This window comes from Solenopsis invicta, chromosome 8 (assembly GCF_016802725.1).
Source record: "Solenopsis invicta isolate M01_SB chromosome 8, UNIL_Sinv_3.0, whole genome shotgun sequence".
Taxonomy (NCBI): domain Eukaryota; kingdom Metazoa; phylum Arthropoda; class Insecta; order Hymenoptera; family Formicidae; genus Solenopsis; species Solenopsis invicta.
This window is the reverse complement of record NC_052671.1, coordinates 4,569,416-4,593,260: the sequence shown is the minus strand read 5'-3', so window position 1 is coordinate 4,593,260 and position 23,845 is coordinate 4,569,416. Positions and strand designations below refer to the sequence as shown.

Genomic DNA, 23,845 nt, shown 5'->3' with positions numbered 1-23,845 from the left:
TATATCACTCATGTATTCTAAATTTGGTAAGACTGAAATTACATACATATGATTATGTCAATCTAAACGCATTATACGATTGCTATACAGGTTCTTATATAGACACATTAATACGAAAAAAGCTTAAATGTAAGACGGATTAGATATAAGTGCAGAAACACACATGCATACAATAATTTACCTGCTCGTCTTAGGAACAATTGTTTCTTTTTTTTTTTTATTAAATTGGTCACTTTCTTAAATCGTTTTCTCACTTCCATTTACTGGGTAAAAAAACACCACATAGTATTAAATAATGTTATTTATTGAAATAATTAGAAACATTCACGAATCTTTATAACACGAAATGTTTTGATACCATAATAATGGAGAAAGGGACAGGAAAGATGGAAGAAAACTTTTTTAAACTCACCTTAATTAAAACAGCAATCACATGAAAGAGACATTATATTTGCACATATACAATAATAAATATAATAATATCCCTTGGAGTTCCTGAAAAAAAAATATCTATGAGTTTCTCCAAGTAGCTCTCTGCTCTGCTTCTACATCTGTTTTTGAAAGAATTCTGTAACGCAAAAAAGTATATACAAGTATTTATGTGATGCTCTGGAACTCAGGTCTCCCAATTTCCAAGTCTCTGGTCAATGAGTTTTCTGCAAAGAAAAAACGAAGTGATGACTGCCATTCCAATTGCTCTTGGTCTTATTCATCGAAGAAACACAGATTCGTGAAATCATTCTTTTTTTTTACAACTATTTGTGTTAAAAATATGTATTTTATATAATTTCATATAATTATATATATATATATATTTCTTTTTAAATTTATGAAAATTTAAACAAAAGATTCTCAAACTGTATATATGTATATAAATATATACATATGTATATTTCACCTATCAATATATGGAAAATTATTGTATCTGGCGTTTCTTCGATTAAACTGCTCTTATGTATGACTGGCCTAGAATTCTCTCCGCTATGCATAGTTCGATCCTGCCAACAGATAAATATTAACAAATATCAATAAATGTAAAAGTTTGGAAAGGGAGGGGGAAAGTTAATTTAGGAATGGATACAAGAAATTGTATTTTTGTATAATCTTGAAGTTTTTTTTAGAAGGAATCCATTTTCATAACTATGCTTCTGTAATCGTGAGCAGTGTTGTCTTGTAACTTAAAGATGGTTGGGGTGGTTTTAAATTTCAGTTTGATAACAGCGTGGTATTTTCATTTCTTTTTGCACTCGTATCTTCATCATACTTTCTTCAATTTTCTCAAGTAATATCTTGATTGAATTTTGTATCCCAAAATATCTTCTTTCTTCATTTTCTCATGCAAGCTTCAAGACTCCTCCATGAAATCCGCCAATTCACAACAGTGTTTTCTTAATCTTAATACATTGCGTCATATTGCTTGAATACGTTCATTCTCTTTATATTTTTATGTTATGTCTGAAATATTTTCGATTTTTAGTGCAATTCATATTATTAGGAATTAAACAAGTATTTCATATCATGCTATAATGCATTCTATCCAAATCTCCTTTCCTTTAGTATTCAAATATTAATATTTTGAAAATTGTTGATTTTCTGACTTCTGTTACATATTTGGGAATTTATGAGCCTTTAAACCATCATAAAATCATTTCATATAATCGTAAAGGCTAATAAAGTTAGATTTTGTGAAGACTTTTTTTGAAAGCGCTTTGTCAATATCAGAAAGCAAATAGACGTTTATAACGTTATTCCAATTTTAGCTGCTTTCAATTGTAATAAATGATTAATAAAAATTCTTTCGCCATGGACCACGTCCTCTTGTCCTGAATCCGCCTCTACCTCTAGGCCTATTACCTTTAAATCTACCGCGGCCTAAAAATAAAATTAAAATTAAAATTAATAATGATTCTAAATAAAAATTTGTCTATTATAAGTATGAGTTTCAACACATTTGTCTATTTACCATAATTTGATATGTTCGAACTGTATTTACCACTAGGGGGTGTATATATTTCTCTTTTATTATTCTTATCTTCCTTGCTGCGTTTATTTGGACTGTTGTCGTTTCCAAATGTAATCGGTGTATGTCTTTTCTGAGCAGAATTTTTTTCGCTCTGAAATAGATAAGAAATTAAAACCACAATATTACAAGTCAAAGCATTTACAAATGTAAATTATAGATATATTTGCAAGACACTTAGAGCTTACTGTATCAATCACGAATTACCTTTTTCTCATTGAGAGGTGTTTTCCATGAGAGGTGTATAATGCTTTTAAAGCTAGGAGGTGAATGAAACAAATCTTTGATCAAAGTATTGATATTGTTAGTTGTTTTTAATGCCACAACTTTTAATTGATTTTCCTCAGATTTTAATTCTTCTTCCGTTTTTCCACCGATAGCTTCACGTAACTTCTTTATGTAACCTTGAATGCCTCTTGCAAAATATTGTAATCTCAATCGGAATTCTTTAAGCTGTTCCGGATCCTTTATCAAAAATTCGGGAGTTTGCTTACACAGTTTATGAAAAGCGTACATCAAACATTCCACATGACTAAACTGTAACTTTGGTACATCAGTAATTTCTGTAGCTGGAGGAAGTGGCATATAAGTCTGAAATAATTACAATGGAAATAAATAATAAATAACAAAAAGCAACAATTTTAATAAATTAAATATGAAGGTTGAATAACAAAGCTGACTATAAATTTTTAATTTTTTTTTATTAATTTTTATTAATTTAAAAAAAATTTTTTTTTAACTGAATTAAGTTAAAGTTAATGATTCATAAAATTAATTTAGTTACATTAAAAGCTGCATGGACATCAAACTTAATTAAAAATTATATTAAGATTAAATTAAGTTAAATTAGAATGCTGTAATATTTAAAAAGACAACAATTACAATATGAGATTATAAAATAATACAATTTTTTCTTTCATATAGGTAAATTTTTAACTTAAAAAAAGTTATTAAATTAAAGTTTGTTTCAAAAAGCCAGTGAAGTTATAATGCATTAAAAATTTTATTAATTTTTTAACAATTTTTTAATTACTCAACCAATGATGCAAAAGTATATCAAAGTATCAAAATTGCTAGTTTATGTCGATAAACATAACACTTACAATAAGAGTATTATACAGCTGTTGAACTTTATCTTCGGGTTTTTCAATAGTTCCACAAAATACAGTTAATTCAGCAAGTAACTTCAACAGCTCCAATTGAATATCTCGACCATCGGGAGAAGTCATCAAAGATAGATGTGGTAGAACTTGCACGCAAATGTACGAAACAAATTTGGATGAATCTATCTGCGACTAGAAAGAGATAAGATTATTAAAATAAGCTAAAACGTCAATTAATCCTAGAAAATATATAAAATGCATATATACATACACTAAAAAATGGAAGAGCATGTTTAACACATTGAACCAATCTGTTCCATTGTTCAACATTAGTATGTTTAAAAGGTACAGACAGTTCAGCCTGTTCTATTGTAATATCAACCAATTCTTGTTGACCAGCGACAGTTGATCCCAATCTGGTCCACGCAAGGATTTCCATAATACTGTGAAATTCATCAGCTGTTACATCCTATACATAAAATACATTAATTGAAAAAAGTGTATATAAGTAAAGAATAATTGTTATAATAGAAAGATTATCAAAAATTACCTGCAATACTTTTTTACATTCCGCAATTAACAAATCTTCTGGTTCCTTTGTGATAATGTCATGTCCTATTGCTTTAAGCTTGGTAGCTAGAAATTTTATACAACGTTCTCTTGTCCCATCGTCACCATTAATGATTTGGCTAAAAAATCCGCTTAAGGTACCTGCAAATACAAAGTTTTTGTTTTAATTCAACAATAAAACATATAATCATGAACTGGCCATACAAATGCCAAATTTTATCCAATTTTATCTAAGTACAAATAAATTTGTATGTGTAAATGTAATTTATTAAACAATACCTTTGGGATCACTCTTCATAAGCGACATAATACTGTTTTGTACAACTGCTAATTCCGAAGAATCCTCAGCCTGCAACAATTGTGCTAAAATATCCGCAATTCTTGCTGTGTGCTCTTTATTATCTTTACAAAGAGCTGGTAAATCTTTAATAGCTTGTTTTCGAATCTGTAAAAAAAATAAGGATATTGTATACGAGTCATTTTGGCTAAAGTGTATTTAAAAGAGAAAACGACTCAAGCCTTATTTAAAAACTTACAGCCATATCTTCATCTTCGCATAAATCCAAATGAGCATCTATAGCTTGATCTGCTAGTTTTGGGAAATGTTTGAAAAACCTTGCAATAAATTGCGACGCTAGCCGTTTTTCCTTAGGCGACCCTTTAACTGCTGTTAAAATTTCTAGGTATTCCTTTTCATGCTACAATGTAAATAATACTCAAATAATTTGTAAATACAATAAGTGTTCTTAGAAAAATTATATCATAAAATTTTAAAAGATTTGAAAAATAATAGAGTACTCAATAGATAATACAAGCTAAATATACTCTTATTGGAATAAATATTATTTTTCTTTAATTATATATAAATATAGATAATATATAAAGTCATTACACCAATCAACAAAGAAGAAATTATGAACAAGACAATGAACAAATAAAAAGAATATAATTACATCTTCAAGTAAAGATATTTTAAATATTAAATCAAATCTGTATGAAAATTGAATCTTAAAAAAAAAAGAATCAATTTGCAATTTACTATTTTGAAGCCTTATTTCAATATTTTTAATAAATAGTTGTTTATTGGTAATTATTTAGTGCTTCTGGAATAGTAATTATATATACATATACATACATACATATATATATATATATATATATATAAAAGATGTGTGCAAAAGTTAATTGTCCACTTAAGAGGAAATTTACAAATATGCTAAACTCATATTGTTAATACATGTAGTTTTGTCTTAATAATTCTTATAAATAATAATCGAACTATAAAATAAAAAGAAGTTTAATATAACATTCATGAAGATTTTTCCATGTACGCGTGGAGATTAATAAATCAAAGTGGAAAGCTTTGAAACCAAAACTGAGACTACTTTTGCTTAATGCATCATCATTATACGATCCTGTACATATTATACATTGTGCGATAAACTCCAGTCATATTATACCTCAGATCAAGCATTTTAGATTAAGTCAAGTCTAAATATTCAAACCGCCTGGTATGTAACTTATTAACATCCATGCTTATGTGGCAAAATTTGTTTTTGTGAATGCTATATAAATACCAACAATTTCTTCCTATTTTTTTTAACCCAAACAGTCTTGTTTATTATAAGAATTAGTATAAAGATGCCACTGCATGCATGAGCAATGGATTAGCATACTTGAAAGTTGTCTTTCAAATAAATTTCCAGAACATTTCACATATATATATATATATATATATATATATATATATATATATGAAGGTATAAAATTAAGAAAAAATATTTAATATTCTGGATTGGAATCAATATTCTTCCTATTGCTCATCTTTTTTGGCTAAAAAAAATTCTATTTCTTTCATATGCATTATTTCTTCTCATATGCAAAGTTAAAATACATACATAGAAAAAAAAATAAAATTCTTGTTTTAAAAGTATCATTTTCAAAACATTAAATATTGAAATAAGATTATGCAGTGTAGAGTCCTATATAAAGAGAGAAGCGACATTGATGTCCGAAGCTCTGATTGGTAATCTGATTGATACTTGATTGGCTAAGCGAGCAGCCATATTGTGACCACAGCTGTTTGCAGAATGATACGAATGGTGTTTGATAACGTTGAAGCGGTCCCAAAATGGCGGTGGAGGACTCAATTGGATACTGAAGGTTGTGGTGGGGGTTCGATGTCGCTTCTCTCTTTATATAGGACTCTAATGCAGTGTAAAGATTAAAATGAGATTATTTAGCATTAAACAGATATAACTTGCTTACAAGAAGAAATTTTACAGTTTCATCTAGGAAAATATATTTTCACTAATAATAATTTTGTGAGTTAAAAAAAAAATGTTGGATAAGAAATAATATAGCATCTTCCAACCCCAAGATTTAGAATTTTTTAATAGATATCATCACCAGCAGATTCATATTCTGCTTTTTAGACAAACATATTGAAATAAGTATGTTGAAATTTGAGAATATCAAATTATTTAAAGATTTTATGTTTCTACTTATATATGAAACAATGAATGCATTAAATAGAATATGTTGGCTTTAATTTAATATCGTTTTTTTACTGTGTAACTGTATCACATTCATAATTTATAACAAATTAAATTACAAATCAACAATCTCAGCAGTAAAAAAAATCTCGTTTACTATGTTGCCATGTTAATTTTACTCTGAGATTTTTCGCGAACTACAATGTGGCTCTCCGTACATAATAAACATTTTCGGCGAGCTACCGTAGTACCGGCTCTTCATACTGAAAAAAATGATATAAGAAACAAAAGAAAATCAGATTTCAAGGATTCGGATTGTGCAACGTGCGCCGACGCACGCGGGAAGCCACGCGGATTTTCGATATTTCGGATGTCTCGGACATCGAGAACAATTCTACACGAATAATAATCGTCACGACAAAACGTAGTGTCAACCGAAGGTGCGTCAGACGTAAAAGCTCAGATTATATATGTATTTTTAACCAAACGGCCGGCGCCCGATGTAACCATGCCCAATCTTGTGCGTACCTGCACCAGCTTGTCCTTAGCATCGGCGAGAATGCCGAAGTTTTTGTACAATTTTTCAATACTGTCGGTACTCATCGTGAAGTTTACACCTGGACGCGTTCGTTGACGCAAGGTGCACGCAAAAAATACAACCGAAGTTAATAATGCTAGCCGGACACGCCGAACACACAGTAACCGCACGCGAAACGATAAAGATGGCAGCGTACGAGCACGGACCATCCCTCCTCCCATCTCCCATCCCAAAAAAAAGAAGGAAAATTGGCATGTTTCGCCATCTGTCGGTAAGCACTAAATTAAACGTGGATCACGTGATAACCGCGTAGAGAATTCAAACCTATACGCTGTCTTCCGTTCAAATTCCAGACAGCACACGATATTTATAAAAGATTATACAAAATTTTTTAAAAATTTATCGAAAATATTTTATAAACATTTTGTGATTTTAAGTAAAACAAATTATAAAGATTTATCGTGAATATCACATATAAATATTTATAAAATATGTGTAAAATATTACTATATTTTTTTACTTAGCAGAAATATTGTGTAAATTATGTAGTATATATTTTAATGACGTTTTGAATAAACATCCCGCACAGCATGTAATATTGCAACAATATTACAATATCGCAGTAATATTACAGCGATGTTGCAGCAATATTGTTGTTATATTGCAATATTACGTGCTGTACGGGATAATATAGATTCAAGATCATGATTTGTATACAATAAATTAAATAGAAGATGAATATTTTGAATAGATTTTGATTTTTAATTTTTACCTTCGTGTATAAAAAAACACCTATAAAACGAATTAAGAACATTATATTTTTATTTATTATCTGTTTTTTTGTTACTGGGGCAAAAGGTCCTGAATACAGTTTTTACGAGACATTGCTCTAGTAAGGGACATATATCCTTGTGAATCTCATTCAAAAGATCCATAGAATGTTCTATAACATTCATGTCCATGCTGCCCATCACAAACATTTCAGAAATCTGGCCATGCTGCGGAAGTGCGGCTTGCACGATAATACCATGATTATCCGCCGTGCCCTGTGCAGTCTTTATAGAACAAAAAGCTTCTTCTGTATCCGTTGGATCCACTAGATACGTCTGATCGCATATACCCTGTTGAGAACAACATAAAATTTGTTGTCATATATCATCATTATTTTATCAAAATTCTCACAATTGTTTACTTACAACGGTGGATGCAGTAACTAAACCAAACATTGGTACTCCGGCGTTTGCCAAAGCTAAACTAGCAGCCATTATCGCTGCGGCTAGCGCGGATCCCCCGTTATCGATGACTGTCGCATAGACATCGACTTGAAAATTAGGAAACTCTTGCTGAAATAAAATAAAAATCTAAAGATACAATAATTAATAATACTGCTGGATGCAGAATTTAGATCACAAACAGAATCAACTGATTCTTACAGATTTGTTAGAAACAAATCTGCAAATAAAATTGCCCTATCACGTATTTCTTTTAGATATTTTAATCTTCTGAAAATCAATAGGAAGAAATGAATCTGCTTTAAGTGATGTTAATACAATGTCATAGTTTTTTTTTGCTGCCATGCAAAATCTATAACACGTTTTTGTGTTTTAGGGTTCTGGTAATTTACACCAACTCTACATGATGCTCATATGCGTTCTATATTTACAAAATATGGTTTGCAAATATATTTATTGCTTTTACCTGTATTTTTACTCCTAGTAAATCTAGTTTTTTTTATTCAGTTCAAATTTTTGTTACTATTCTAGGCTTTCAAAAATTCTAGAAATATTCAGAAATATTTTTCAAGATTTCTATTACATTATCAAAAAATTTTTAAACTCAAATGTTGAAACCTTTATTTAATAAAAATTGAAATTTGCGAAAAATTTGGGAGTAAAATTTTACTTTTGCTAAAAAAGATTCAAATTGTAGATGGAGAGTTAAAAGTATCTAAAAATATCATTTTTACGTTCAATTAATTAAAAAATGTTCCATATTAGAGCAATTTCACTTGCAAACTCATTTTTACAAATGATAAATAATCTGTAAGAATAATTTGATGAAATTCTCTAAAAAAACTGCATTCTAAAGTTTAAATTTTTCAGATACAATATAATCATAGTCATATTTTTGAAGTTACATAAACTATTGATTTCATAAAAATTATTTCATAAAAAAACTGAAAGATATGTACCAGACATACTGCTGGCTCCAAAGCTCTTTGAAGTATCAGGCTATATTCCTTCTCCTCTGCATCTTGCTGATGCAATTTCCGTTTGCGATGAGAAAAGGGTGCAAACTTGAATTCACAAAACAATTCTCCTTGCACGCAGTAGCCAGTTTTGTTTGGTATCTCTCTAGGATCAAATACCGAGCAGATGATCTTGGTATTGCCTATTTCAATATAAGCGGAGCCTTTTGCCTGACTAACTATGCCAGTTTTCAAAACTGCAAACAAAGTTAACTTACATATATTTTTTGCACAAAAATTAATTTTTAATATTAACATCAATTAAATTCTGAATAAGTTGACTAATTCTGATTAATTTTAATAGTTAATTTAACTAAAATTGCTTAAAATAAAATTGTTAAAAGTAATCTATCGCTTAATCTTTGTTTCTACATAATGAACATAAAAGTTAATAATTTTATATATATTGTATACAGAATATTGTATATTTCTTGAAACTTAATTAAGTTAATCAAATTTTATTCGAAGTCGTTCTAAATCGAGCTTGTATACATGTGACATAACCTTAATCTTACATATATTTCTAAACTCATTATGTGAGCGGCCGTCATGTCTTTTCGGAGCATTTGGTTGTAGCCCTTTGTCTTTCACTTCAGAATGAATATAAATATCATACGGTGTAGAAGCTTCTGGTCCGTTAATTCGTTTCTGGTCGACCGGCATTGCGTATTTACAACAGCAGCGGCAGCATCCGTAAACATGTCGTGGAACGTGGAAGTCGTGGAACCATGGTGGAAGTAACATGCGTGGAACCGTGGCGACTGTGGAACTCAACAGTCTGCAACAGTCCCAGCATAAGTGAAACTAGTATGTTCCGAAATGTATTAATAGTCATTCTGTTCTTTTCTTGATTGACAAAAAAGAGAAAAGATTTAACTGTGCAAGCCTAGACGTAATATTTATAAAAAATTTACAAAATATAATAGTTATTTGAATATTTTGTTGTAAAAATTGTTGTAATTATAGATTGAATAAATCATAAATATTTATTGTAAATATCATATAAAAATATGTATGAAATTAAATATTTACGATTTTGTTCCTTTGCATATATAAAATATAAAACACTTTATATATTAAAAAAGACCTATAATATAAAAAATTTTACTTTACATTACGTACAAGCAAGTTTTTAATCTATCAATTGATCAATCAAGATTTTCAGTAATGAATCGATACACTGGGAAAAAAGCTGAAATATTTAGAAGCAAATATTACTTGACATTTTTTTCCATATTAATTATAAACAAATTTGTGATGACGAAATATACACCTCTGTGAAATATATTTAACTTTTCTTATTAATAGATTTATTTGTTAAAAATAAAATTTTATTTCGCTGTATTTAAATAAAAATTTATTTCAATAAAGTAAATTTATATACCATAAATAAATTTTTAAGTATGGTTTTCTCATGTATATTTTAGAAAATGACTTTCTATAAAGGATGACCCATTTATTTACACATCCATCTATGTAAGCTTTGATAAATTTAAAATAATTCTTTTTTTCATTAAATATTTTATTCTTTAAATGATTAAATAAGCTGGATAAAAAGTAAAAATGAGACACTTGGTTGTACATACATATATTTTTTAAAGAAAGTATTACAAAATGTATTTAAATTAAAAATTCTTAGAATAAATATCGTACAAAATAATCAATCGATGCTCTTTTTATTCTTTTGTGACATTTTACAAATAGATAGTTCACTCATTAAGCATTTTATCGCTTCTTTTACTGTATCAAAATCATTTTTCATTTGGTCCATCTGCAAAAGAAATTTGTTCAATATTACTATTAACAAAATTAGGAATGTTACTTTATAAAAATAATGTTATCGTTACTTTTTATAAAAAGTAACTATTATTTATTACTAATCTTAAAAAATGAATTGTTACGCAAGATACTAGATTTCAAAATTATATTTAATAATCAATATTAAATATAATAATTATTTCAGCATCAAGATCTAAGACCATCTTCTATTTAATCTATTGTATACAAATTGTGAATCTATATTATATTATATAATTATTAATGTTGAAACTTATATAGCTCTAAACTCTAGTTCCTAGCAAGCTTTTCTTTATATAAAACTTATCTAATAATTCTTCTAATTTGATGTACAAATCCATTAAATATAAAGATAATAGAAACTTGAAGTAATGATAAAAGAAACGGCTTAATTTGCTACTACAACTGTAGAAATGTAACATTTAGATAGAAAAAAGTAATAATTGTTCCTGAAAAAAGTAACAATAATGGCTGCTTTCTTTTTAGTGAACACAATCAATGCAATCATTATTCTATTCTTTTTTGATATTCAACCAATAAGGGAAAGATAGAACAATGCTTGTGTTCATTAAAAGGAAAGCAGCCAACAATAACAAGCAACATATTACTTCTCAATTTTGATTATCAGGCATAAGGTAAATTAAATAAGTCAACAACTAAATATAATTTAAAATAAATACAATTACAATACTTACAAGCTGTTTTGACTGGTATTTCTTGAATAAATCATACAATTCATCTATTGTCCATTCTTTTTCATCTTGCTTGTTTAATTTAACAAACGGACAGCTCGGCTGATGCTTTTTATGTTCATTCCTATAAATTCCCTATTTAATTTTTACTGATAAAATAATATGTGTATATAATTATTCACATTGTTGTTTGACATACCATGGATCATCATCCGACTCCCAACCATCAAGTTGCTTGCCACAAATAAAACATTCAACAAGGTCTGGTTCATTGCTGTCCCCAATAATGTAAAATCCAGCAGCAGCCATGCGTTCGAGGTTGCATTTATCTGTCTTTTTGAAGGGCCAGTTGCTATACGTCAACTTTCTATTTTGCTTCCAGAAGTGGGAGTCAACTTCCCTGAAAGTGAAAAATAGAAAGTGAAATAATTGCTATTTTCTAACCTTACTTCGAAAATCTAAAGCTTGCAGCGTCTGTGATTGCAAATCGTGATAAAACACGAAAATTACGAGTAAAAGATTAGAGTTAATAAGTTAACGAATGTGCAATGTTCTGATCAGTACAGTTAACAAAGCTATTTTATTTTGCCAATACTTACGGTAGTCCCGTGATGAATATTTCGTCTTTAATTGCTGATTTCTTCATAATTACAACGAAGATCTTCTGCACTCCGTTACTTTCTATTAAACCACTATCAAACACCGTCAAATTCGACGAAGTATAACGGTGTTCAATATATATGGCGGAAAATGAAACTGAAAATTCAAATGTTTAAATCATGGAGTAGGAGAATAGGAGACCAAACTCGATAGCGCGCGCTAGAGTCCTATATATAGAGTCCCTAGAAGTAGAGAGTCTGGACATCTCGGGGTTCCACGTGATTGGATACACGTGATTAGGCATCTAAAATGGCAGCACCAATACGGATCCCTATTTAATCCTCTTAGCCAATGCGATAACAGCATACAACACGTTCAAGTGCACACAACGATAAACATACACATACATAAAGCTCACGTACATACACGGACATAATCATCACCGACATTTTAGGAACAGATGTCCAGGGGGTCTATCATGTAACATTTCCCCTAGGGCGGAAACGTGAAAAGTGAAAAGTTTCACGTGAACTGCACGATCATGTACGATTCCACGGAATCATCCGTTTGTTTTCTGTTCCTGAACTCTCTAAATAAGTGTACACTTAAAATGAAATAGATAGATGTTTCAAAGTTAGCGAAAGCAAGAAGGAACGTTCCAGTGCAGTCTAGTGCAGGAATAGAAAACAAGCCTCATGTAACTCACTCATGAGCGGAAATATGAACTTTTTCACGTGAACTTTTTCGCCATCAGCCGTGATGGCGAAAAGGTGAAAATTTAGGGAATTAATAAATTGTATGTATTTTGAAATAAGAATGAAAGTGTGGTAACAGTTTGAAGAGGTATTATTGAAGAGGTTAACCTTTTTGGTATTGCATTGCGTTGATAGGATAAAATACATAAATAAAAATAATGCTTTTGTGATGTAATTAGATTTGATATTTATATTTGACAAATTGATATTTTGATAATTATATAGAATGAGGTTTCATCAAATGCAAATTTAGATAAAAATATACTTTAAACGCGTTTTGATACTCAATGATATAAGAAAGGTGCGTCTTGTGAAATAGAATATTAATCTATCATGTAAGTGTTTATAACTTATAAATTTGGAAAATACATGTGTGAGCGGAGAATTCAGTTTTGATCAAGGTCCATATTCTAAATTATTCAATATTTTTTAATTAAACAAAGTTAAATTTAATGACTAATGAAATTAATTTACTTTAAAATTTGCACACATAAAAAACTAATTAAAATTAATTTTGAAAAACAATGTTTGAATTAAATTACAATGTAATTTTGAGTATTAGATTACTACATAATAAAATAGTTGTTACAATATACGGATCATTAAAAATAAATGTAATATATATTATATTTGTAAATTAAGTTTATGCAATATAAGAAATATTGCTATTTATTTATGAATATTTTTTTTACAATTTTTTTTATATAACAAAATTTTTACAGTAAAAGTTATATTGTAAAAGCAGATAGAAACCTTTTTCACGATCGCTTGATAGTTGCAATGACAGAGCCTCTAATGGTGAATTTCGGAACGCAAACTAAATTTCCGTGCATTATTCATACATAATCGCTGTGCGTGAAAAGATTCACGTGAACTCTTTATGAGTGAAAAATGAAAAATGAAAAGTGAAAAGTGAAAAGTGAAAAGTGAAAAGTGAAACGTGAAAAGTTCCACGTGAAATTACATGATTGACCCCCTGATGGCGAAAAAGTTCACGTGAAAAAGTTCATATTTCCGCTCATGAGTGAGTTACATGATTCCGTGGAATCGTACATGATCGTGCAGTTCACGTGAAACTTTTCACTTTTCACGTTTCCGCCCTAGGGAAAATGTTACATGATAGACCCCCAGACTCTCTACTTCTAGGGACTCTACTATATAAAGACAGAAGCGACATCGAACCCCCACCACAACCTTCAGTATCCAATTGAGTCTTCCACCGCCATTTTGGGACCGCTCTAATGTCATCAAACACCATTCCATTGAACTATACTCTAACTGGAATGGGCACTAGCCGCCAGAAAACGTGACGAGAGAGAGCCATTTCGAAGGGCCACCTTTCTTTATCAGTACAGTCACGTTAGAAAGTTTTGCAATACCGGCACATAAGAATAGATAAACGAGCGATTTGAGTGACATACATAAATAAAACAAAAGTAAAATTGTATTGTATTTTTTTAGGTATTTAAGTAACTTTTTAAGTAAAAATTAATTTCTTCCTCGTTTCCACGAATTCCGTTACACGCTGTATCAACATGAAAACAAAGAAGAAATTTAACTTTTGAGTAGAAATGTAAGGTGAATGCTGACGTATGAGCAGAGGACGCTTAGAAAAAGAGAGGTGGCCCCTCGCATCATGCTATTTCTATCACGTTTTCCTCTTACGGATGTTATATGGCAGTGCCCATTCCAATTATGGCTCTGGCAGACCAGCGCGATTTGCGACACGCGACGCGCGATTATCCAATAGGCGTTTACAATTTTTTGAAAAGACGTACGCCTATTGGATAATCGCGCATCGCGTGTCGCAAATCGCGCTGGTCTGCCAGAGCCATTAGGGTATAGTTCAATGCACCATTCATATCATTCTGCAAACAGCTGTGGTCACAATATGGCTGCTCGCTTAGCCAATCAAGTATCAATCAGATTACCAATCAGAGCTTCGGACATCAATGTCGCTTCTCTCTTTATGGCTGCGGTCCATTTGGTACTTCTGAACGTTTTGAATGCTACGCTCTAAACGCTACGCTATGATCTGTCCACTAGTGTTACCAATATTACAATCACTACACAAGTGGACCAGTTTGTAGCAGTTGTAGCACTTGAATCAACTAGCCGCGATTTATCCAAATTTAATAATGGAATCAGTTCCGATTTTAGTAAATATTTATAATACATTCAACGATATAATATCTTAGGCTCAATGCATACAGGACGCGTCAACGCGTTACGCGTGGCGAATAGCCAATCATTCTTTTGCTTTCTTATTTCTTGTCATAAAAGCAAAAAAATGATTGGCTACCTCGCCACACGTAACGCGTTGACGCGTCCTGTGTGCATTGAGCCTTATATATATGATGATGAGGAAGAAGAAATAGAATTTTGCTTAATGAGTTATGAATCGAAGAAAATGAAGAACGCCTAAAATTGAAGGTTATGTAGAACGTATTATCCCATCTCTCACTGCTATGGAATTCAAGAGTCATTTCAGGTAAAGTCATAATTTTAATTTATTTTTTCTCGCGTAGCAGAAACAAAGAGAGTTAATGATAATAATTCCTTTTTATTGTCAATTGATATATCATGTTTAAACACGTATGAACACAAATGCGGCCCCAAACAAACTATTGATGAAGCCAACAGCGGTTTGAGCGCAAATCGAAATGCGGCTCAAGTCGTAATTTCCCGCCAAATATTGAAACGCTCCAGCTAACCCATCTCCCGAGGTGAGGCAGTTAAGAGTCTCGCACATAAAATGCATAACATAACATAAGCACAACATAAGACCAATAGACCAATGAAAATGTTATGTAAATCAATATGGCGACTTTATGCTGGATGCTCATTGGTCCATCGGTTTGATGTTGTGCTTGTGTTACGTTATGCATTTCATGTGCGAGGCCCTTTAGAGCGAATCGAGAGCAAAAACGATGACGTAATAAGAGCTATTGGGAGCGTTCCGAAGCGTCAAATGGACCAGACATATTAAGGGAAGGTACCGATAGCGCACAGTACTATTGCACACAGCCAATCACAGCGGCTGGTGCCTAGTGATATTCTTCTGTTCAAGCGCTATGAGTGGTTGTGAGTGGCTTGTGTGCAATAGTACTGTGCGCTATTGGTACCTTCCCACATATTAATGCTACAAATGCTCTGTAGCGTTTGAAGCGCTAAGTGGACCGCAGCCTATATAGGACTCTAGCGAGCGGGAAGCAAAAGTGTTCCTGATTTATGTACACCCAAGGACTTTGATTCTGTCCATGGGGAAATTTTTCAAACTGAGAAGTCACCACTTTCTACATATTTGCAGTTCATGATTAATGAAACAACTAGAGCTTATTGGTTATTACGTTAATCATGAACTGTAAGAATGTAGAAAGATAGCGACTTCGCAGTTTGGAAAATTTCCCCATGGACAGAATCAAAGTCCTTGGGTGTACTACGCTAATCGGATTGACGATTGCTGTCTCAAATGTAATCCGATTGATGACGAAAGCGTGGAGACCGAGAAGCATGCTTGAAAAGTCTTTTTATTTTTTTAAATAATAACACAAAAAATCAAAGATAAAGTTAAAAAGAATGATTTGAATTTAGATTTATTGTAATTTTTTTGTCTAAACACTGGATTTTTGGTTTAAATTTCTGTTTGTAAAAATTAATTAATCTATTCTAAAGTTTGTGGTTATATCGGAAACAAATCAAAATTAATAAAACAATTATTAATTATTAGGTACATATTAAAGCATATAATATTTCAAGCATATCATATAGAATTCCTGTTTATTATAAACTCAGTAAAAATAACTTTGAAATTATTCAACTACATTATACATTAATCAATATTAATTTATATGTTAAAAATCAATAATGTCTTTGAAAATGTTTTTTTTATTCTTTTCCAGATCGTAAATAAACTTCAACTCCAAGAATAAATAAAAATTACTGGAAAATGGATTGACATGAAAAGAGCATTATTGAATATTATCAATTTGTGCTAACTTAAAATTTGTAAAATCTGCTATTCTTTGTTAGTTGTTCATTAGAGAGTAATAATATAAGAACGGAATATACATAAATAAAATTAAAATAATTGTATGCATATATGATGCGTATATTACATTTTTATATTATTACTTTCTAATAAACAACTAATAAAGAAAAGTAGATTTTACAAATTTTAAGTTAGCACAAATTGATATTGTTCAATAATGCCCTCTTCATATAAATCCATTTTCCAGTAATTTTTATTTATTCATGGAATTGAAGTTTATTTACGATCTGGAAAAGAATAAAAAGAACATTTTTAGAAACATTATTGATTTTTAACATATAAATTAATATTGATTAATGTATAATGTAGTTGAATAATTTCAAAGTTATGTTTACTAAGTTTATAATAAACAGGAATTTTATATGATATGCTTAAAATATTATATGCTTTAATATGTACCTAATAATTAATAATTGTTTTATTAATTTTGATTTGTTTCCGATATAACCACAAACTTTAGAATAGATTAATTAATTTTTACAAACAGAAATTTAAACGAAATCCAGTGTTTAGACAAAAAAAAATTACAATAAATCTAAATTCAAATCATTCTTTGTAACTTAATCTTTGATTTTTTGTGTTATTATTTAAAAAAATAAAAAGACTTACTTTTCAAGCATGCTTCTCGGTCTCCACGCTTTCGTCATCAATCGGATTACATTTGAGACAGCAATCGTCAATCCGATTAGCCTAGGGAAATTTTCTATACTTACGTTGAGTACCATTGTTCAATCCAATTCGAGATCCGATTAGTTATCGTAAACACCCAGCAATCGTTAATCCGATTAGCCTAGGGAAATTTTCTATACCTACGTTGAGTACCATTGTTCAATCCAATCCGAGATCCGATTAGTTATCGTAAACACCCAAAGTCCTTGGGTGTACAGTCGTGAGCTAAAAGGTTGCAACACATTTTCTTCGCTGGTTAGATGGTTCGATGCTTAATTAGTTGGATCCACAGGTAAAAACCAATGACGTTCGCCGTTCGATGAGCAAGTCTACATTCCAAAAACCATCGAAGAAAATGTGTTGCAACCTTTTAGCTCACGACTATACACCCAAGGACTTTGATTCTGCCCATGGGGAAATTTTCTAAACTAAGAAGTCCCTATCTTTCTACATATTTACAGTTCATGATTAACGTAACGACCAATAAGCTCTAGTTATTTCATGAACTGCAAATATGTAGAAAGTGGTGACTTCTCAGTTTGGAAAATTTCCCCATGGACAGAATCAAAGTCCTTGGGTGTACAGTCGTGAGCTAAAAGGTTGCAATACATTTTCTTCGATGGTTTTTGGAATGTATACTTGCTCATCGATCGGCGAACGTAATTGGTTGGATCCACAAGTAAGAACCAATTACGTTCGCCGTTCGATGAGCAAGTTTATATTCCAAAAACCATCGAAGAAAATGTGTTGCAACCTTTTAGCTCACGATCATACACCCAAGGACTTTGATTCTATCCATGGGGAAATTTTCCAAACTGAGAAGTCGCTATCTTTCTACATACTTACAGTTTATGATTAACGTAACGACCAATAAGCTTTAAGGGCCACGCACATGAAATGCATAACATAACATAAGCTCAACATAAGAACGATGGTCCAATGAGCATCCAGCATAAAGTCGCCATATTGATTTACATAAGATTTCCATTGGTCCAGAGGCCTTATGCTACGTTTATGCTCTATTATGCATTTTATGTGCGAGGCCCTTTAGTCGTTTTATTAATCATGAACTGCGAGTATGTAGAAAGTGGTGACTTCTCAGTTTGGAAAATTTCCCCATGGACAGAATCAAAGTTCTTGGGTGTACAGTGCGTTGCATTGATGCCTGGGGTACCGATTTTAAGGACCACATTTCTTTCTTAGTTATTTTTACGTTCATGACCAAATGCTGCTGTCAACGATCACCACAGCATTCAGTCATGAACATAAAAATAATCAAGAAAGAAACGTGATCCCTAAAATCAGTACCCCAGGCATCAATGCAACGCATGTACCTTATTGAGAGGAAATAAGCTAAACTTCTTACCGATGATCGCCATCTTTAAAAGCCTCTCACACATGTAAAATGTGATGAACCCACGATCACGCATACATCGCATACACGAGATGCCAGTTGTTACTCCGATTTTGAAAGAAAATGTTGGAAAATATCATTTGTATTGCAACATTTTTAACAACAAAGTAATATTAATTGAGAACTAATCGTAAATTGTGTACATCGTGTTACAAGCTGAGTCCAATAATCGGAAACGGAAAATAGAAGTTGCGTCAAACAAGCGACAGAGAGATATAAATATTATAAAAAAGTAATAATTATGAAATAGTATATTTGATTAGTAATTAATACAAAAACTTACATTTTAGGGATATAATGGAAAGAAATTTCACGGAAATATATCATGCATCAGATGAAATTAAATTTAAATATTTGCAACAGAACTTGAATTTAGTGGAGCTGCCTTCTTCGGATTAGGGATTTTTGATTGGAAACGACAAATTCTTTGGTTTTACGAAAGTTGAAAGTGATTTTAGCATAAGAAAAAGAATTGCTGTCTTTCCAAATTTACATATTAATATTTATATCGATGATGAGATTATGCCCTTTTCAAGATATATTAAAGTATCAAGTATTAATAATTGAAATGAAATTTTGAAAACATTAGATATTGTTTAATTTATACTCTTTTTAACCGTATACGAGGTGTGTTCAAAAAGTATCGCGAATTTTGTGTTTTTTCAAAAATTATTTATTTATTCATGAATATCTATTTTGTCCCCTTCAAAGTAATCCCCATGAGATATTATACACTTGTGCGAACGGTTTTTCCAATCTTCGAAGCACTTCAAAAAATCATTTTTTTTTATCTTGTTCAGCTCCTCCTTCGATGCCGTCTTTATCTCGTCAAGCGTAGCGTAACGTCGTCCTTTCATGGGCCTCTTCAGTTTAGGGAACAAGAAAAAGTCACAGGGGGCCAGATCTGGGGAATACGGTGGCTGCGGCATCATTAGTGTGTTGTTTTTGGCCAAAAAGTCGCGCACAAGCAACGATGTGTGAGCAGGGGCGTTATCGTGGTGCAAAAGCCAATTTTTGTTCTTCCACAAATCCGGGCGTTTCTGGCGGATTGCTTCGCGCAAATTGCGCATAACTTGCAGGTAATATTCCTTATTGACCGTTCTACCCTGTGTTAAGAACTCATGATGCACCACGCCCCTGCAATCGAAGAAAACTGTCAGCAAAACTTTCACATTCGACCGAACTTGGCGCGCTTTTTTCGGTCTTGGTTCGTGCGGCAGCTTCCATTGAGATGATTGAGCTTCGGTTTCCACGTCATAACCATAAACCCACGATTCGTCACCAGTTATGACCCTCTGGAGCAAATTTGGGTCGTCGCGGACAGAGTCCAACATCTCATTAGCAATGTTCATGCGATGCTGTTTTTGGTCGCAATTGAGCAATTTTGGTACGAATTTTGCGGCGACCCGTCTCATGCCCAAATCATTGATAAAAATCGAATGGCACGAGCCAATCGATATGTTTAGGTCCTCAGCAACTTCTCTAACGGTGATTCGACGATTGGCCAATACCATTTTCTCCACTTCATTAATTTTTTCGTCTGTTGTTGAAGTGCTCGGGCGTCCGGCACGCTCTTCGTCGTTCACATCTTCTCGGCCTTCTGAGAACATTTTGTACCACCGATAAACGTTGCTTCGGTCCAAGGTAGTTTCTCCGGGGATGCGCACGATTGGACACCGCACGATTGGACACCACCACTCACAGCGGCCGATGCCTAGAGTTTTTCCGTTGGTTTGGTTAGATAAGTCAAGATGATTGGTTGGTGTCCAATCGTGCTGTGTCCAAAAGAGTGTCACCCCTTCTCCGTATGCCACAGTCAACATTCGGAATGCATCCGCGCACTTAATTTCGTTTTTCACACAAAATTTGATACAGGTTCTTTGATCCATTTTTTTGAATAGGTAAAAATCGAAGACGATCCAAAACACGTGCAAGCAAAGCAGCTGTCAACAATTAAGTGAACATTCAAAATGGCCGAGCTTGTCGGCATAAGTGAGAGACATGAGTACCAACATAACGCCACAAAAAGATCGAAATTCGAATATACGTAACCCGCGAAAATTCAAAATTCGCGATACTTTTTGAACACACCTCGTATATATTTATGGTATATACAGGGTTGGGCAGAGGAACCTGACACATTTTAATAACCATTTGCGCGGCCGCTATTAATCGGAAGAGGTTGAAACTCCGGGAGAATAAACTAGACACTTGAAGGTTTTTTTTGTTTATTTACCAAAAATTATATCGGCTAAATGATGGCCGTTACAAGCAATACAATTTTCGAGGCGTTTTTCGAAATTATCATACACTTTTTTCAACATCGCTGGCTTTATTTCTGCAATTTCTCTCCAAATATTGGCTCTCAGCTGGTCCAAGGTTCGAGGTTTGTTAGCGTAGACACGTTGCTTCAAATAGCCCCACAAAAAGAAGTCGCACACTGAGAGATCGGGCGAACGTGGTGGCCATGGAAACTCAGTGTTGCGAGACAGCAGACGGGTGCCGAATTCTTCGCGTAGGAAATCCAACGTCTTTTTCGCCGTGTAGCGTACCGCGGAACGATTGTTGCTACTTATGACTTGACTCAGTGAACGATCGGAAGGGATTCAGAGCGATATGTTCAGAATGCCTGGGACACGTGTCAAAAACTCTTTATTTATTATCTTGATGTACATATCTACATACTACTTGAAAACCTCTCGCTCGTTTCTAAAATCACTCTCTTAATCCAGCATAAGGCTGGTACTCAAACTAGTAATCTGATTGGCTCTTGCCAATGGAGCCGCCATAGGACTCCCCTCCGAGTAACTGGGTTACAGTTACGAAATAACTTTGTCTAATAAGATATAATGTAAGTGACAACTTGACATGAAATGAAATAAATATTACATTTTATCTGTAAGGAATTATGTGTTATTAAAAAAACTAACTAATGAACGAGCGTTACAATAAAAATAGAAATGTGAAAAAGTGGAAATATTAAAATATGAAAGATACAGTTTTCTTTTTACCCTTAAGTCTAGGTCCTGAGTAAGTTTTCGGTGCTGAAGGTGGGCGTTCTCTTGGAATGGTTGTTGAGGTTGAGGGTTGTTCTTCCGTCGGGTGTTGTGAGCTCGGAATGGGCTCGTCCTCGACTGTGGTTTCGATGAAAGCTGGTTTTAGACGTTCAACGTTTACTACGACTTTCTCGTTGTTGATAAGCAATGCGAAGTCTCGATCCGATAGTCGTTCTATAATCTTGTAGGGACCATCGTAGGGGTACTGCAACGGCTTTTTGACGGTGTCGACTCTTAGGAAGGCGTGTGTACAAGTGTACAGAGTTTTGTGACTGAATGCCTTTCTTCGGTCATGGAATGCAGTTGGCGAGGGTCGTACCTGTTGCATGTGTTTGCGGAATTTCTCGACGAAAATCTCTGGGTCTGCAGGCATCTCTTCGTTAATAAAAAATTCTCCTGGTAGGCGAAGCGTTGTACCGTAAACCAGTTCAGCGGTCGTAGCGTTGATATCCTTTTTCAAACTTGAGCGTAATCCCAGAAGGACCGTGGGGAGAACGTCAACCCATTGCGTGGAATTGTGGCACATGATTGACGCTTTGAGGGATCTATGCCAGCGTTCAATCAACCCATTTGCAGATGGGTGATAAGCCGTAGTTCTCGTCTTCTTGCAACCGACCAGATGTGTAAGCGCTCGGAACAGTAAAGCCTCAAATTGGGATCCCTGATCCGAGGTGATTGTCGCGGGAACCCCAAAGCGGGAAATCCATTGTGAATAAAACACTTCTGCGACAGCATCGGCGGTAATATCTTTAATTGGGATCGCCTCCGGCCACCGAGTGAAACGATCTATCATCGTTAGACAGTATCGATACCCTCGTGATGGTTGCAAGGGACCGACGATATCCAAATGCACGTGGGCGAAACGATCGTTGGGCATTTCGATATGCTCGGGGGGTAATTTGGTGTGCCTACTTATTTTGCTTTTCTGGCAGGATAAGCAGGTGCGGGCCAAATCTGCGATGTCCTTAGCCATAGCCGGCCAAACGAATTTCTTTTGGATGATCTTCCTCGTGGCTCGGCCGCTAGGATGCGAGAGTCCGTGTGCCATGTCGAATATGTGCTTTCGTAAACTTTGCGGCACGTAAGGACGTATCTCCTGTGTAGACACGTCGCAATACAACGCTGAATCGGTATTGTCGATCCTGATTCGGCGTAAGTCGAGCGCTCTTGGAGAACGGAGAAGGTCTGGAAGTTCTTGGTCTTTTTGCTGCGCAGCTGCCAGCTCCTGTGTGGAGACAGTGACTGGCATGGCAATAGTGTCGATGCGGGAAAAGGCGTCAGCAACAATATTATCAGCTCCTGAAACATGGACTATATGCGTGGTGAATTGACTGATAAAATCGAGTTGTCGAAGTTGTCGAGGTGACGCTTTTTCTGACTTTTGTTTAAAAGCGTAAGTAATAGGCTTGTGATCCGTTTTAATCACCAACTTCCTACCCTCGACAAGATGCTGAAAGAATTTCAGGCCACTAAAGATTGCTTGAAGCTCTCGATCGTAAGTGCTGTAGTTTTGCTGAGCCTTGGAGAATCTTTTTGAATAGAATCCCAAGGGCTCCCATTGTTGATTGCTATACTGCTCCAATGTAGCTCCCATAGTACTGTTAGAAGAGTCACAAGAAAGCGCGAGTGTGGCACTTTCCTTTGGATGATGGAGTAAGGTAGCATTCGCTAAATTTGTCTTACAATCGTGAAAAGCTTTTGTAGCTTCTTGAGTCCAGTTGATGTTAGAGTTGCTGTTTTTCTTTGTTCCAGCGAGCAGAGCGTGTAGATATGTTTGAACTGATGCGGCATTTTTCAGGAAACGTCGATAAAAATTAATAATACCCAAGAATTTACG

General features: G+C 33.2%; 3 protein-coding genes across 4 annotated transcripts; all 3 read right to left on the bottom strand.

The window, feature by feature from the left end:
* Positions 1 to 207: 207 nt before the first annotated feature.
* On the bottom strand, positions 208 to 6,960 carry LOC105196516 (apoptosis inhibitor 5). 2 transcript variants are annotated; one of them, XR_005575407.1, is made up of 10 exons: positions 6,717 to 6,960; positions 4,230 to 4,391; positions 3,973 to 4,138; positions 3,674 to 3,834; positions 3,395 to 3,592; positions 3,124 to 3,315; positions 2,228 to 2,611; positions 1,964 to 2,114; positions 413 to 1,872; positions 208 to 263 (listed from the first exon to the last, which is right to left on the bottom strand). XR_005575407.1 is itself a non-coding variant. In XM_026137776.2 (9 exons), the coding sequence occupies exons 1-9, from the start codon at positions 6,945 to 6,947 to the stop codon at positions 1,784 to 1,786; spliced, it is 1,734 nt and encodes a 577-aa protein (XP_025993561.2). In that variant the 5' UTR covers positions 6,948 to 6,960; the 3' UTR covers positions 208 to 1,783. The 2 variants fall into 2 exon arrangements, 1 of the variants encoding a protein (XP_025993561.2); XM_026137776.2 differs by having other exon boundaries at positions 208 to 1,872.
* A 507-nt stretch (positions 6,961 to 7,467) lies between these two features.
* LOC105197612 (exosome complex component MTR3) lies at positions 7,468 to 9,859 on the bottom strand. Its single transcript, XM_011164075.3, has 4 exons — positions 9,490 to 9,859; positions 8,918 to 9,171; positions 7,923 to 8,069; positions 7,468 to 7,847 (listed from the first exon to the last, which is right to left on the bottom strand). The coding sequence occupies exons 1-4, from the start codon at positions 9,716 to 9,718 to the stop codon at positions 7,548 to 7,550; spliced, it is 930 nt and encodes a 309-aa protein (XP_011162377.1). The 5' UTR covers positions 9,719 to 9,859; the 3' UTR covers positions 7,468 to 7,547.
* Positions 9,860 to 10,546: 687 nt separating this feature from the next.
* On the bottom strand, positions 10,547 to 12,263 carry LOC105197613 (baculoviral IAP repeat-containing protein 5). Its single transcript, XM_011164076.2, has 4 exons — positions 12,063 to 12,263; positions 11,663 to 11,863; positions 11,467 to 11,587; positions 10,547 to 10,745 (listed from the first exon to the last, which is right to left on the bottom strand). Exons 1-4 carry the CDS (start codon positions 12,107 to 12,109, stop codon positions 10,635 to 10,637), a joined length of 480 nt encoding a protein of 159 aa, XP_011162378.1. The 5' UTR covers positions 12,110 to 12,263; the 3' UTR covers positions 10,547 to 10,634.
* Positions 12,264 to 23,845: the final 11,582 nt, after the last annotated feature.